Source organism: Sciurus carolinensis, chromosome 3 (genome assembly GCF_902686445.1).
Source record: "Sciurus carolinensis chromosome 3, mSciCar1.2, whole genome shotgun sequence".
NCBI classification, from domain to species: Eukaryota; Metazoa; Chordata; class Mammalia; order Rodentia; family Sciuridae; genus Sciurus; species Sciurus carolinensis.
The window spans coordinates 70,337,474-70,355,175 of record NC_062215.1 but is presented as its reverse complement, the minus strand read 5'-3'; the positions used below and the strand labels follow the sequence as shown (position 1 = coordinate 70,355,175).

The following is a 17,702-nucleotide window of genomic DNA, read 5'->3' as shown; positions in this document are numbered from 1 at the left end:
TGCCCAAGAGAAGGTCAGCTGTGCCTAAGGGAATGGGAAGGAGAAGCCTGAGGAGAGATTGGTGAGGTGGTCAGTTAAACCTGCTCCTGAAAAAGTGGAAACAAAGCCCAGGAAGGCAGCAGGAAAGGACATTCAGATAAAGAAGTGCAAACAAAGGGGAAAACTGGAGCGAAAAGGCTTAAGCGATAACAAAAAACTAAGGATTTGGCTGCAGAAAACCCAGAAACTAAAAACAAGGAGAGTCCAGCCTCTGATGAAGCAGAAGAGAAGGAAGCCAAATCTGATCAATCACACACCATGCCGTCATCACATCAATGGTCTCCCATCTTGTCCAATCCAGAGGAATAGTTGTATCAACTATTTTGTGAATGTAAGTTATTTTAGTCGCTCTAGCAACATTTTGAAAAAGGAGGGAACTCCAACTCATCCATTTTTTAAGTGGAAATGATTTTTTTTTAGAGGTGAAATAATTTGCTGGCTCTTTATTTTTGGTACAACCAGAAAGTAGAGGGATATTGAATCACAACCAGGCTTCATTGTCCTGGGTGTCAGCTGAACATTCCACAGGTGGGGGTTAGTTTTATGTCTTATAATACAAAGCACATTAGATGCTAAATTTGGAGTCTCAGTCCTGCATTTAATGCCTTGGATATTTTAAATTACTTCTATTCCCATCTTGTTTTCCAGGAGAATTATTTCCCAAAGAGACTCACTCCAGGATCATAGCCCTATCAGAATCCTGTAGGTTTGGTAACATCTGGATCACAGTAGCCCAGGTTTCCTAATAATTTTTTAAATGTACTGTGAATGATGGAAGATTTGAATATGTGGTGTATATGACACAAAATTGTGAGTTGGTGGGACTTAAGTAATAGTTTATCAGCATTTGTAGGTATTGGTATTTGATAGTTTCTTAATTTGCCTTCAAATTTGAAGCAGAAAAGTCACTGGAACAACTGAAAAAGAATCAGAGTATAAAGCTTTTTAGATTTTTGGTAGGTATGTGTACAAAGTGAAATGTGTATGAACTGACCCTCAACACAACCAATAAAATATCAATTATGAAAAAAAATGTACAGTACTGTCATGGATTGGATGTGAGGTGTCCCCCCAAAGCACACGTGAAAGACAATCCAAGAAGGTTTAGAGGAGAAATGGTTGGGTTCTAACCTTAACCTAATCAGTGAACTAATCCCTCAGGGGGTAACTGAGTGGTAACTGGAGGCAGGTGGAGCGAGGCTGGAGGAAGTGGTTCATTGGGGCATGGCTGTGGGGTGTTATGTTTTGTACCTGGAGAGTGGAGTCTCCCCCAACTCTGCTTCCTGATCTTCATGTGAGCCACTCCCCTCTGCCACACTCTGTGTGATGTTCTACCTCGCCTCCAGCCCTGAGGAGTGAAGCCAGGTGTCTATGGACTGAGACCTCTGAAACCGTGAGCCCTCAAATAAACTTTTCTCCTCTACAATTGATCTGGTCAGGTCTTTCAGTTGCAGCAGTGAAGAAGTTGACTACAACAAGTACGTTATGACCAATTTTTTTTTTTTCAAAAATTAAGTCGTCTTGACATCTAAAGAATAATTAATATAATTCACTGAACCGATAGAAAAGAAATATATGATAATTTTGAAGGATTCAGTAAGTGTACTTGACAAAATTGAGCATGATTTCCTAATAAAAAAAAGCTGCAATACTCAAGGAATAAAGGGGAATTCCCTAGAACTAACACTATTCATACTCTGAGAATCAAGAATATGCAAGCGGTGGGGGGGGGGGGAGTCCAGCTCAGTGGCAGAGCATTTGCCTCACATGTGTGAGGCCCTGAGTTTGAATCCCCAGCACCAAAATAAAACAAAGAAAACAATAACACCACCACCCCCATGAAAGAGCATGAACACACACATATACATATAAGTAAAGAAAAAATAAAAACAAAAAACAGTCAAGGATATCCAATTCTACCTTTTCTATTTAACAAATACTACAGTAGTAAAAACAATATTTGAAAAGTGGAACTGGAAATTAACATTATTTATTTTTTTAGTTTTTGGTGCCAGGGATCAAACCGGGGGCACTTAATCATGAACCACATCCCTAGTCCTTCTTATTTTTTATTTTGAGAAAGGGTCTCACTAAGTTGCTTGAGGCCTCCCTAAGTTGTTGAAACTGGCTTTGAACTTGCAATTCTCCAGCCTCAGCCTCCCAAGTTGCTCGGATTACAGACATGCCACTATGCCCAGCAATACTACTACTTATGGTAGCATCTTAAAATAGTAAGTACTTGGAAGTAAATTTGACAGAACATAATATGAAGAAACTATATGATAAAACTACAAGCCATTGTTGAAAGACATGTTAAAATGATGTTAAAGAAATGGAGAGAGATACCAACCTCTTGGGTGAGAAGATTCCCTACTGTGAAGATATCAGCTTGAACTACAGATTTAAGTGCAATGTTAATAAAACCCTAGTATGAATTTTTGTAAAGAATGATTAACTGATTCTAATGTTCATTTGAAAATTAAAAGGGATTGGGACAGAAAAAACAAATATAAACAAAAGACTTTTGAAAATGAGAAATACTTTTGGATTTAAGACTATTAAAGCTATAATAATCAAGGCACTGTAATATATTGTCATAAAGATGGACAAATAGATCAATAGAACAGAATAGTCTAGAAATAGACCCATTTATATAATGACAACTGATTTTCAACAAAGTGCAAAGTCAATTGGAGAAAGGATAGCCTTTTCAATAAATACTATTGCAACAATTCAATAACCATATGCAAAAATATGAGCTTTGATTCATTCTCTCGACCTTACACAAAATTAAATCCAAATGAATCATAAACATAAATGTAAAACCCACACTGTAAATCTTTATAAGAAAACACAGGGAAAAAGCCTTGCTGACTTTGTTTTAGGTGATGATAAAATTCCCATAAAATAATGAAAACATCCTCTCTTCAAAAGGCACTGAATGAAATGTGAAAAGATGGACAGAAAATACTTGTGTAGCTTGTATCTGATAAGCAACTTGTATTCAGATTTATAAGGACCATTTAAATAATAAGAGAACAAACAGTCTGATTTTTTAAATTATTGAAAGACTAGAAAAGGCATTTTACCAAATAAAATGTGCAAATAGGAACATAAAACACCATTAATCATTAGGTGCATGCAAAGTAAAAGCACGATGAGATGTTATCTTAAACCCTAATCTCTGGAGCTCATTTGAAGACTTAAGGCTTCTAGGCCAAGTCTTGAGTGGTTAATGCCTATTAAGTTCAGTCAGCTTTCACTCTAAGGGTAAAAGTTACCTATCTCTCAGACTCCTGCACCGAATCAGACAGCCACACCTGCATTTAGGAAGCACCTTACATGGCTTGCTGGCGTCAGGGTTGGCAATAAGGAATTTTTTTCTCCAAACGTCTGCAGAAGTACAATAGAGAAGTAGATAACCACTGTTGCAACCCCCAATGCTATTGTCACATCTTCTCTGGATAAGGTGACTTTAGGGAATTTAAGAGACCATATTTTTTTACTCATTCATAGTTCTCATTACCTACTTTGGAAACCACACATTTTTTAAAATTTATTTTTTGTTAGCATTTTATGGTCATACATAGTAAGGTTCATCCTGGCAAACTCAGTTTCAGTTCATGAACCCCCTTTTCTCTCCTATCCTACCCTCACCCTTTCTCTTTCCTCTGCTGTACTAGACTTCCTTTCACTCATCTATTAATTTGTATTTGATTGATTCTTTATATAATCTTATATCCTTCCTTCTCCCTTTCCTTTATTTTACTCTAGCTTTCACATTGAGAAAATGTTTGGTCTTTGAGATTCTGAGTTTGGTTAAGCATGATATTCTCCATTTCCATTCATCATCCAACAAATGCCATAATTTCATTCTTTTTAATGGTTGAGTAGAAAGCCATTGTGTGTGTGTGTGTGTGTGTGTGTGTGTGTGTATTACAATTTCTTAACCAATTCATCTATTGATGGGCATCTGGGTTGATTTCATAATTTAGCTATTGTGAATTGTGCTGCTATAAACATTAATGTGATTGTGTTGCTGTAGTATGTTGATTTTAGATCTTTGGGGAAAATACTCAGGAGTGGGATAGCTTGGTGACATGGTGGTTCTATTCCTAGTGTTTTGTGGAATCTCTAAACTGCTTTCCAGAGTGGTTGTACTAGTCTGCAGTCCCACCAACAGTATCAAAGAGTTCCTTTCTCCCCACATCCTTGCCAACATTCATTGTTTGCATACTTGATCCTTGCCATTATGACTGGAGTGAAATGGAATCTCGGTGTAGTTTTGATTTGCATTTCTCTTGATTGGTAGAGATGTTCAACATTGTTTCATGTATCTGTTTGTCTTCTGCATGTCTTCTATTGAAAAGTTCTGTTTAGAGTTATTCATTTTTTGTTGCTAAGTTTTTTGAGTTCTTTGTATTCTTAATATACATCACCTATCAGAGGAGTAGCGGGCTAAGATCTTCTCCCATTCTGCAGGATCTCTCTCTATGCTCTTAATTGTTTTCTTAGCCGTGAGTTTGTCTCTGTATCTTCTATTCTGTTCCACTGGTCTTCATGGCTTTTTTGTTCCAACACCATGCTGGTTTTGTTACTACAGCTCTGTAATACAATTTCAGATCAGGTATTGTGATGCCTCCTGCTTCATTTTTCTTGCTTAGTATTGCTTTAGCTATTCTGAGTCTCTTATTCTTCAAAAAGAATTTAAGAATTGCTTTTTCTAGTTCTGTGAAGAATGTCATTGGTATTTTGATGGAGATTGCATTGAATCTGTATATTGCACTTTGACAATATTAATTCTGTCTATCCAAGAACATGGGTGGTCTTTCCATCTTGTAATATTTTCTTCAATTTCTTTCTTGAGTGTTCTGTAATTTTCATTGTAGAGTTTCTTAACCTCCTTGGTCAGATTAGTTCTCAAGTATTTTGTTTTGAGGTTATTGTGAACAGGACGGTTTTCCTGATTTCTTCCTCTACCAAATCACTGTTAGAATACAGGAAAGCTATTGATTTGGGGTGTTGATCTTATATCCTGCAATTTTGTTAAATTGATTAATAAGCTTTATAAATTTATAAATTTCTGGTGGAATTTTTTGAATCTTTTAGATATTGGATCATATTGTGGCAAACAGAGATAGTTTGACTCCTTTTCCTACCTTTCCCTTTGATTGTAAACCAGGTATTTAAAAGCTAGCACATTGAAAAGCAACCACATATACAGGGATGATTTAGAAAGTCACTGAGCATGCTCAGGGAAAGGAATAGCCTCAGGAGGGACCCAAGAAAGCCTTAAATTAACACCTCACACTGACCTTTACCACAGAGGTAAACTATAATAGTCAATGAACTAACAAAACAAATACCAGAGAAAGGGGAGAATCTTATTTTCAAAGTTATCATAAGATTCAAATATCCAATTTTCAACATAACAAAAAATTACAAAGTAAACAAAGAACCAGGAAAGTGTGGCCCATCCAAAGGAAAGAAAATTAGTCAACAGGGAACATCATTAAGAATGAGTGGAAGGCATATTCACTAAAAAAAGACTTCAGACTGTCTTACAGATGCTCAAAACACTAGAGGAAGATGAGGACAAAGTTAAGGAAACATTGCTGGATAAATGGAAATATAAAGAGATGAAAAGCATGAATAGTAGACAAAAAGAAATTCTGTTCCTGAAAAGCACAACTGAAATGAAATATTCAAAAGAGGGACTTATAAGCAGATTTGAACAGGCAGAAAAAAGAATTGGGAAGCAAAGGCAGGATAATTGAAGTTACAGAATTTGATGAGCAGAAAAAAGATTGGAAAATGAACAGAGCTATTGTTTAATGTGTACAGAGTTTCATTTGGCAACTGGAAAATTCTGGAGATGATAGCAGTGGCGGTTGTACAACACTGTGAAGCACTCAATACCACTGAATCATAAGCTTATGTGTAAATTTCATGTCACATATATTTTACTGGAATAGAAAACAGAGAAAACAATCTAAAAAGACTGGTCCTACCAAATACTGACAAGGATGAGGAGAAAGCAAACTCTCCTGTGCTGTTAGTGAAAACATGCTATCATATGGTCACTTTGCTGAGAGACAGTTTGTTTAAAAACCAATCATTTCTCCACTGCATGATTCAGTAAGTCCATGCCTAGGTATTTTTCCAATGGCATTGATTGCACACAGATGTTTGTAGAACTTTTATTTGTAGTATCCCTAGATTGGAAACAACCCAAATGTGTACAGATGAATGAATAAACTGTGGTGTATTCATGGAGTGGAGTACTATGCAGAAATAAAAATAAATTGGCTATTCATACACTCTATGAAAGAGATGTGTCTAAAAAATTGTATGGTAAATAAAAGAAGCCTGACACTGTCCCCTGAAGGAAAGTTCATACTGCACAATTCCATTCATACAAAAACCTAAAAGCACAAATTAATCTGTAGTAACAGAAAGTGGATCAGTGGTTTCCTTGAGTGGGTGGGATGGGGAGTAGTAGTAGGAGGAACTGTAGAGGGACACATGGAAACAGTTGAGAAATGATTATGTTCATTACATTAACGGTGGAGATGCTTCATGGGTGATTTTACACACACACACACACACACACACACACACACACATACACACACACACATATACATATACCAAGACTCGCAAAATTTTACTCTTAAGATGTGTGTAGTTACACCTCAATAAAACAGATTTTAATCACATGGTGAGATGGCATTACACACCTGTTGGAACAACTAAACTTAAAACAATTGTCCATACCAAGTATTGGAAAGAATATGATGGAACTATGACTATTATACACTACCATTGGCATGTTAAGTGATAAATGATTCAGTCATTTTGGAAAACCACATGAAATTTCTTAAAAATTTAAGAAGGATAAACCTATCATATGACCCAGACATTCAACTTCTAGGAACCTTCTGAACAGAAATGATGGCATATGTCCTTATGGTGGTTTGCTGACAAACATTCTTGGGAAATGTCCAGCAGTAAGTGAAGATGTAAGTACAATATGGTATATTCACACCATGGAATATTATTTAGGAATGCAAAGGAATGAAGCAAGACTTACCTAACACTATATATAGAGAGAGTACTATATAACACTATATATATATATATATATAATGCATGTATATATAACATATAATGTACAATTTATATTCTCTCTTTATAGAGAGAATATAAAACTATTCAGACATCTGAATAGATGAATATAAATGAGTAGTTATAGCATGTTTTAAATAGACAGACTGCTCTGGAAAAAAAGTCCTCTTCCCAAATGAAGCAGTGAGTTTTTATTCTGATCCTGAGGGATAACTCTAGTAGAAAAGTCAGATGCCCAGGGCCATTTCAGAATCTGGCCTCTCCTGAGGACTCTGGTTGAGGTGATGCTCCACCAGAGATATGATTATGTATTAACCAGCTTTAAACATTTCATTTGAAAATTCTCTTTATGATATTAGTGCTATTGCTTGTTTGGGTCAAAGGTTGAAGAAAATATTAGTGGGCAGGAGGAGAGGGAGATGGAAAGAGTCTTTTTGAACCTCTGTATCTGCAGGTGCCTATCTTGGGCACCTGAGTGCAGAATAAGCTCATTCACACTATTTACTTGATATTCAGTGGCACCATCTGATCTCTACATGATTAAGAAAAGATAAGGCATTCCTGAGACTGTGGCTACTAAAGACAGGGCTGTGCATTGTGATATCATTATAAAACTTCATTAATTAGTTTTCCACAATGGCTGGGATATTTGCAATTAATGAGTTAGATTAGTGTTTCTCCTGCTTAAATCAGGGGATAAACAAGCTGAGCCAAGAGGCTCTGTGGTTAAATCCTTCCTCATTCTCAATAAAAGTACATAGATGCATTTTCTTCAATTGGAGGTTGATTTTCCATAATGCTTTTGAACCTTTTGGCTTATGTCTGCCTTCCTCTGACTTATCCATACTAGTACTAGGGTAAGGTGATCTGGTTAAGTTATAGCTATACATTAGTAGTTACTAGATATCCTGAAATAAAGAAGAATGTTGAAGGGGCAGAGGTGTGTGCAGAGTCCAGACTTATCAGGACCACCCACAACGTGAGATTAGGGTTCTTTAGAACAGAACTTCCACGCTGGGCCACCAAGTGTCATTGATATTCCTTGACATCTGTTTTGTTATCTTTGAGGGCAGCAACTCTGTTTCATCTTTATACCCAATTCCTAGCACAGAGACTGTCTTGACAAAATCATCCTGTGCAACTCCATCACAATATGACTGGATGGACAGCTAAGCACAGTCACTGTGACCACAGAAGAAACAGTGTGGACATCACAGGTCTGAGGGACAGTGAAGAAACCCAAGCGTGGACATCTCAGGGTTGATGCAGAGCACGAAACCTACTGCAGATAGCACAGTGCTGGTGTAACAGAGAACGGTAGTTAGATTCTACAGCCTTAATGGGAAGCAGAGAATTCCACTAAAATACCAGGAATGTTGGAAATCACAGAACCCAGTGTGGACACCACAGGGCAATGGAGAGCACAGAACGTCCATAGGATGTCACACCGTGATGGAGATCTGAGAACCCCAGTGCAGACACCCCTGGAGTGATGTTGATTTTAAAATCCCACTACGGAAACAATACTTCTGATCTGTCTAGTTCAGAAAACACAGGGTTGAGGGAGAGTGATGAACCCCAGTGTGGATATGATAGGGATAGTGGATATGATAGGAACCCAGTGTGGATATGATATGATAGAAGAACAGAGTCCCAGTTTGGTACTATAGGTGTGATGGAGATTGCAGAAATTGGTGGGAACCACGGTGTTCATGGAGACCAGAGAACTACAGTGTGAATACCATGATGCTGATTAATATCACAGACCCCAGTGTGGACACCTCAATGCTGATGACAGCACATAGCCCAAATGTGGCCACCAAAAGGTCACATAGACTATAGAACCCCATTGACTATAGACTATTGACTATAGAACCCCATTATGAATACCATGGCACTGACAGAGAACATTCAGGGTGGATGCCAGAGTGCTCTGGAGAGCGTGGAACCCTGTGTGGACAGAACGGCATGGATCAAGAGAGCACAAAACACTTGTGCAATTGTGATGGACAGGACGGAATGCCAACACAGTCATCACTTGGCTGATGATGAGCTCAGAACCCAGTCTAGACAGCAAAGCACTCTTGGAGACCCCAGAAACCCAGGGCGGATATCACAGGTCATGAGAGAGTGCATATCTAGAATGTAAACACAACAGGGAGATGGGAAAACAGAAAAGAGGCTTCAGTGGGCTGTATTTCTCAACCAACCTAAGAATGAGCTAGGAAGTGGTAGCTACCCTTTAGAAAGAAGCATTTTGGATTACCTACAATATGGAAGTAGGTTAAGTTCTTTTTATTGGGTTTCTCATATTGACTTTGATACCATTTCCTGAGATCCTAGACATTTCATGATGGGCCTGGCATTGAGGCCAGATCCATACAATGATAAAACCTGTGATTTTCCTACTATATTGAGTCATTGGTGTGCCTGTTGGATTCAGTCAATGTAGAACATATGGACACTTCTGGATTTAAACCTTTCTTTGTCAGCAATAGCAGTTGGCTTATTCTTTTTCTCCTTTAGATCAGCTGGATAATGGCTTTACCTTTCCACTCTATTTCACACTAACTGTAAGTAATGGTAGATAAGGTTTCCTGAGAGATAACAGAAAAGAAAAAAAAAAAATGTGTTTTTTTCCTGGCACTGCCTCTGTATGTAATAAGTGCCCAAAACTGGACTTTCCAGGCCATGCTGTAGCATCAGAGACCCATGACAGTCTGCAGTTTCTGGGTTCAGTCCTTTTTGGATGGGTCACAGAGCCTACAGCCTGCGAAACCAAAAGTCCAAAGAATTGGCTTTCAGTTTCCTAGAGGCAAGAGCAGTAGAGATTAACCTGAAATGATGCACATTTATGCCAGGTGTGTGGTCCCTCTTGCAAATTCTCCCAGAGTAAACAGGCAATACCTTCTTGGGGATCTCACAAACTTTGACTTCAGTAGAAATTAGCTTCTAATGGAAAGAATCAGGAATAAGCATCCTGGAGGTTGAAATTGCTATTGGAGTAAGAGGAGTGTGGCCAGGAGAGACTGGTCCATGTGCTTTGGAAAATGCAGAGGAAACTCTGGGAGGAGGGCCCTGGGCTCTGAGAGAGGCCAAAGCAGAAACTTATGTTGCAGGGGGGTCCCACAGAATACTAGAGGCATGACTTTGAACTTGGGTGATAGAATGAAAAGAAAAGGGGCCTCATTTCAACAGCATATTTGTATCTGACGCTATTTTCTTTATTTCCCAAAGTTAAAGTAATGGCTATTCATTAGTTTTAAAATACAAACTTAAAGAAACATATGATTGTTATATGGGAGACAGGACAAAATCTCTTAGCATGTATGAAATTTGTAACAGAGCAATGGAATGTACATGCATGCCACTGAACATGTAGGGGTGAGAAATCTTAGGTGTGCTTATAAAACAAGGACACACCTGTGACTGCACTGTAGGGTATTCATTGTTGAAAGTGAAAATATAGAATATTTGAGGTATCCAGGACAGTCTATGATATTAGGAAATTTTACTATCCAGATTCCAGAGGTGTGAACTGTGGAAATTCCTCTTAGGTCCAGGAACCACCCAGGAGGCAGACATTCCCATTCCCTGCAGGAAAGTCTGCATCTAGAGGAAGGTTTACCCAGGACATCTAAACATGAAACGGTGGGAAGCCCATTATGTGATTTAAAGTAGAGAAAGGGGAAGGCTTGTTAAGACTCACTTCTTTCAGGTCATTAAAATAGATGGAAATAATTTTTCTTTTATGTTTTAAACTTTAATGTTTCTAAGAATTCTGGTTCAGTATACGAAATTAAGAAAAAGAGAACCCATTTAGTGCTTACTTGATGTTGGATTAATCCTCCCCCATTATTCAAATCCCAGATCAGACATAGGTTTCCTGTATAATGCACAGCACAAACATCTCAGAGCCTATGTAGATGGGGCAAATGGGGGTCTATGAGGGACTGTCATTTATACATTTGTTTTCTTTCCAGAGGACGTTTTCTGGCTCAGACTCCACAGCCTCAGTGTTCTGTTTTAACTGTGTCCTACTTGGGATAGAATTGTCAATGTCTGCCCAAATCATGGGTCAAAGCCTCCGGGGGAACAGAGGTTCCTGAGCTGAGGCCAGGACTCCATTGAGCATGGCAACCCACATCCTGTGAGTGGCTATCAGCTCTGTGCATACCCTCTTGGTGTGGACCCCTCCTTCACCATCCCTTGTGAGCACCTGGACACAGCCTTGTGTTACACTTGCGTGGCAGGACAGATGGGCTGCTCCTTATCCCTCCAGTACTCCTTCCCCACTGATCCTACTTATGGAGTGCTCTTTGTTTCTTGTCTTAGTCCATTTCCTATTACTATAACAGAACACTATGGATTGGGAAATTTATAGGTCATAGGAGTTTGTGTGGCTCCAAGTTCTGGAAGCTGGGAAGTCCAAGTGCATGGTGCTGGCATCTAGCGAGTCTCGTGCTGCATCAAAATAGAGGTCAAACAGTCATGTGCAAGACTGAGTGAGAAGGGTGGAGGTTCAACTCATCCTTTCATCAGGAATCCACTCCTGTGATAACAGCATTAATTCTTTCATGAGGGAGGTGCTCCCAAGTCCCAATCACCTCCTGAAGGCCTCATCTCTTACTGTTGTTACAATGGAAATTAAATTTCAACATAATTTTTGGAGGGGACATTGAAGTCATATCCTTACTACTTCAAAACTCAGATTGCAGGTCATATCTCCTCCTGGCTTAGTTTTCCCTCAGACCCTAGAATTTTATATTTTAATCATGTTTCCTTGTCTATGTGTTCCCCTCGGCCACTTTTATTTTGTTGCTCTGGCTTTGGGGCATCTTCATAGAATGTTCAGGATTCTTCCCTGCTTCCCCTAGTTATTGCCCTATTGAGGGTCTCTGCATGGTGCCCACCTCATGTGCTGACTCACAGGGATCCACCTGCTGCTGTCTTAATCCCTGAACTTGTGTGTAGATGGTCTAGGTCAGAGTTCACCAGGGTCTTCCCTAGTGGGCTCCCTCTAATGCTCCATTTCTCAGAAAATAGAGTCCCCAAGCTGGAGGTTGGGACAACCATCTGATTTCTTATGTCCCCTGGACTTCACAGGCCCTCAACACTAAGAAGGGTACCTTCATCTGCTTCCAGACAGTTCTGGATTCTGCCCATCTCTCTATACCTTACACACCTGCCTGCATTTGTCTGAAATGATGGGTCAGCCCTCAGGGTCACACTGCCTTTTCCACTTCTTGCCCAATGCTGGAACTGGGACCAGAAAGTCTGATGTCCAGCCTTTGGAGTCCCTTCCCTTCTGTTGCACACCATTGCCCTATATTTCAGGACCTGTGGATGTCTGCTTGGCCCATTGCACCTGGGGGACAGACTGAGTGCGTATGAGTGTGTGTGGGCCTTAAAGGGATTCTGTCATGGTTCCCAGTGCTATGGTTTGAACATGAGGTTTCCCCTGAAAGCTCATGTGTGAGATAAACTGCAGGAATGTTCAGAGGTAAAATGATTAGATATGGCAGCTGTACCATAATCAATGGGTTAAATCCATTTGATGGATTAATCACTTTAAAGGTCTACTGTATTAGGTGTTAACTGCAGGCAGGTAAGGTGTGGTTGGAAGAGGTAGGTCCTGGGGGTTTATACTTTGTCCCTCTCTTCCGTGGAACCTCCCTTTCTCTTTCTGCTTCCTGGCTTCCAGGAACTGAGCAACTTTCCTCTACCAAACCCTTCCATCTTGATGTCGTGCCTCACCTCAGGTTGGGAGCAATGGGTTGGCTGACCATGGTCACAGTGACAAAAAACTAACTAGCACACCCAGTGGCCTCGTATTTACCCACACAGGCCACACAGCCAAAGGCTCATCACTGATCTGAATCTCGCCAGGATGTCCTCAGTCCTCCTGGAGCTCCAGTGGGTGAAGTTCTATCAGGAGATGCTCTGAGACCCTATCTCACTACCTACCTACCCCCAGGAGGATGCCATGGGACAGTTTCTTATTATCTCCCAGATTCTGATGAGGCTTGAGATCTATCCCTGCTAAAGTTGCAAACTCTGGGACACCTTAGCTACAGTCTACACCTCAGGAACAGGTATCTCCACCCACTCTCACTCATCCAACCCCTTCAGTGTTCTCCTTTAGGTGTGTGAAACAGGAGTCAGGGAGAGGTGACACCTTTGGTCACTCTTAATTGCACCTGTATCAGCAATAAACTATCTGAACCTAAAAGAGGCTCCCTGTGACTTCACCTGCTAAATGTCCAGAACTTTGTCTTGGCTTTGCCTTGGGCTGAGGGCTTGACAGGCTCTGGAGAGGAGGCAGGTAATGTCTGGGTACAGCTGAGTTCACACAGCAGCAAGGGCTTGTGGAGGTTCTCCCAGGCCCTTTCTCTTCCCTGTGCTATGAAAGGAAGCACTCAACATGGAATCTTCATAAGTTCCTGGGCAACCTACAGACAGGGCAAGGCCATAGAGACACTGAGAAAAGGTAATCCAATGACAGATTAATGGATAAAGAAAATGGTACATATATATGGTGGAATAGTATTCATCCATAAAAAACAGTTGAAATCCTGTGATTTGTGACAACATGGATGAACAGAGAAACCGATATAAGTGAAATAAGTCAGACACAAGAAGACAAATACCATGTGATCTTGTTCATGTATGAAGTCTCAAAAAAAACTGATCTCATAGAAGTAGAAAGATTTTCCATTCCTGGGTTTATACCCAAAGGACTTAAAATTAGCATAATAAAATAACGTAGCCACATCAATGTTTATAGCAGCCCAATTTACAATAGCTAGATTGTGGAACCAACCTAGATGCCCTTCAACAGATGAATGGATAAAGAAACTCTGGCTTATACATACACAATGGAATATTATTCAGCCAAAAAGAAGAATAAAATTATGGCATTTGCAGATAAATTGATGGATTTGGAGAATATCATGCTAAGTGAAGTACGCCAATCCCAAAAAACCAAAGGTCGAATGTTTTCCCAGATAAATGGATGATGATATATAATGGGGGGAGGTAAGAGAAGAATGGAAGAACTTTAGATTACATAGAGGGAAATGAAAGGGGGGATGGGGTGGGAGTATGAAAGATGGTGGAATGAGACAGACATCATTATCCTATGTACATATATGATTATAGAAATGGTATGAATCTACATTGTGTACAACCATAGAAACCAAAAATTGTACCCCATTTTAGTACAATGAATCAAAATTCAGTCCATATAAATAAAAAACAAGTTAAAAAAAAACAAGTAGAAAGTAGAATGGTGATTATCAGAGTCTGCACAGAGTAATGGGAAGAGAGGTTGGTCAAAAGGTATAAAGTTACCAGTAGGAGGAATAAATTCTGGTGTGCTAACAACATAGCTAAGAATAATGTATTGTATATTTTAAAAGAGCTAGAAGAAAAGATTTTCAGTGTTTTGTCACAAGGAAATTATAAATGTTTGATATGATAGTTATGCTAATTACCCTGATTTGATCATTGCACACTGTATACCTGAATCAAAACATCTCTTTGGACCTTAAATATGTGCAAATATGTACCAACTAAAAATCAAATTAGCTCCTGCCACCTCCATTGGTGCCATGATTCAGAGCCTCATGGTGACTAAGGGAGAAGACCAGAAGTGTGGGGCAGCCCAGGAGCTACAACAGCTGGTCAACCTCCATCTCAGAAGGGGCCCCCAAACAGGGGAGACACAGGGATACGCTGAGAGTCAGGTCTCACAGGATGCTGCTGTTGTGACTGGGCACACAGCAGGGGGCAGGCAGCAGGGGTGAGAAGGCTGGTGTGGCCACTGTGGCAGCCATGCACCTTCCAGAGGCCTGGGCGTGGAGGGAGGAGGAGGCCATTGGAGAAGGGGAGGTGCTATTGGTAGAGGGCATAATGGAGGTGGTGGGGTAGTTACTGAAGAGGATGTGGAGGAGGAGCAGAAGGAGGTGGGAAAGGAGGAGGAAGAAGAGGAAGAGGAAGTGGATCAGGAGCCGGATCATCAAGAGTGCCAGGAGAAGCAGGAAGAGGATCATCAAGCTCAGCCAAGGCCTGGACCTACCAGCCCCAGGCTGCCTCTGGAAGAACTGCAGGCTCTACTGTTGTCTCTGGAACCAGTGAATAGCCAGGCTGCCAGGGCCTATGCCCGTCTGAAGCAGAAGCTGAAGCAACGGCACAAACCTCAGCTGGATTGCAGAAGGAGCATCATCCAGGGCATTCCTGGCTTCTGGGCCAAAACCTTTGTGAATCACCCCCAGCTGTCCTCAATGATCAGTGACCAAGATGAAGACATGCTTAGCTCCATGATTGACTTGGAGGTGGAAGAACGCAAGCATCCCAGTCATTGCTGCAAGATCATGTTATTCTTTGGGAACAACCCTTACTTTTGGAATGAAGTGATCACTAAGGAATATCTCATTAATATCACTGGATATAGAGTATTTAATTCCACTGTAGTTCAGTGGTATCAGGAATATAAACGTGAAGCCTGCAGCCACAGGCACCACAACAGCAGCCCTAAGTTCTTCAACTGTTCTACTGATCACAATTTCACAGGCTCAGATAAGATAACTGAGATCATCTGTAAGGACTTGTGGCTTAATCTCCTGAACTACTACAAGAGAACGAAGTCACTAGAAGAGGGAGCAGAGAGAACAGGAACCACCCAGATTTTGAACGGAATACAATGGAGCATCAGAATTTACCTAAACTAATAGGTAAATGTCTTCTCAAATGCTATGTCAGGTTCAAGAGATGAATACTCAGTAGGATATTCTGCCCAGGAAATAAAGGAAAAGCAGATCAGAGGGTGATGAAATGCAACCAGCGAGGCATCTGGAAAGATCTGAATTCATATTAAAGGAGCAATAAACAGGAAAAAAAAATCAAATTAAAAGAAAACAAAAATTCTCTAAGACCAGAGAGAGAAGTTCTAGACTCTTGTCAGAATATTAAGGGTTAAGATGAGCTGCTAGGGATTGGCCAGTGCTGTTCTTACCATTAACTTTTCCCCAAATTAGCTTAGACCTTGAAATCATAGGGAAGAAGTCTAAGGTAGCAAAAACATAAAATATATATATATATACACACATACATATACACACATGAGTATATATATACGTACATACATTTTATTTTATGTATGTATAAGATCATATTTATTTTATTTTATTTTAACTTTTGGAATGCTGGGATATAACCCAGGGTTTCATGCATGCTAGACAAATATCTAACATGGTGGAGCTACATTACCCAACCCATTAGTATGGCAATTTAACAGTTGGGAACTGTTGACCTTAACCAGACTCGTTAGGATGCTTGTTAGATTATCTCTACTACACGGAACAGAGCGAGTCAAATACTCTTAAGTACAGAAGTATTTGGTAGGAGCCCAGCCCAGAGCCCTGGACACACTGCTACCTTGGCTGACGGATGGTGCACGATGATAGTGCCATGACAATATCTTTAGTGCCAAGCAATGCTGTCAGAGGAGGTGGTGAGCCCCTGAGGTCAAGGCCAGTGCAGCTGAGTGGAATCTTGGCTGTCGTCAAGGACAGCAAGAAAAGCAGCACCTAGGGACTGGCTGCTGATGGTGACAGTATGTTAAATCAACCACCATGATCTCTAGTCACACACAGCATGGAGAGTTGAAGTCCCCAGGCATATTTATAAAATGCTGATATCTAGATCCCTCCTGCAGAAATTCTGATTTAACTGTCCTGCAGTATAGTCTGGGCATCTGACTTTCTAAATCTCCCACGTGATTCTGCTAACTATTAAAGCTGAGAAATATTCCATGAAGTCTCCAGAACCATCAGTCCCCTGCAGACTGGTCACTTCTCAGGTCTTCCTCCTTGACACTTTCAGTTCCCCTTGGGAGCCTCAAACTATGCTCATTTCCTTCCACACGGGGACAGAATTCTTATGTTTTTGTCTTTTTCTCCTCCATTCCTTGTAGGAAAATTCCAAATCATCTTTCAAGACCCACTTTCTCCAGGAAACCTTCTTCTGACCAACTGAGCCTATTTGTTTTTTTTTATTGTCAACATGGTGGGTGTTTTCTGTGAAGTATCCTGTTTTGTGTGGCCTGGGTCTTCTAGTACAGGGCAGAGAAACAAAAACAAATGCTTGAAAGTTTGTTAATTGGCCAGAACTTGTGTTGAGGTTTATGCTGGAATATACCTAAAAATTCATTAACATTTCTAGACGTTAACATGAGTATTAAGTTTGAATGGTGCAGTTTTCCTTTTAAAATTTTATATAAGTGTTTTCTCATATAATTTGCTAAGATATTTAAAAACCAGCAGATGATTTATGAGAATAAAAAATACGTATTTTTGTTAGGGATGTTCTTGAGTATACATATGTATTTGATTAAAATCTGCAGTGTAGCTGTTGGAATGTCAGAAGGACTCTTCTGTTGTTTTCTAGTTTCTATAGGATTCATGTTATTTCTTTTTCAACATAAATTATCTTCATTCTTGATAATTATTATTAGTAGGATAATTTATTGATCA

The 17,702-nt window shown here is 39.9% G+C and overlaps 1 protein-coding gene across 1 annotated transcript; it reads left to right on the top strand.

The window, feature by feature from the left end:
• The first annotated feature begins 14,732 nt into the window (after positions 1-14,732).
• On the top strand, positions 14,733-15,899 carry LOC124979431 (testis-specific Y-encoded protein 3-like). Its single transcript, XM_047543852.1, has 2 exons — positions 14,733-14,915; positions 15,150-15,899. The coding sequence occupies exons 1-2, from the start codon at positions 14,733-14,735 to the stop codon at positions 15,897-15,899; spliced, it is 933 nt and encodes a 310-aa protein (XP_047399808.1).
• Positions 15,900-17,702: the final 1,803 nt, after the last annotated feature.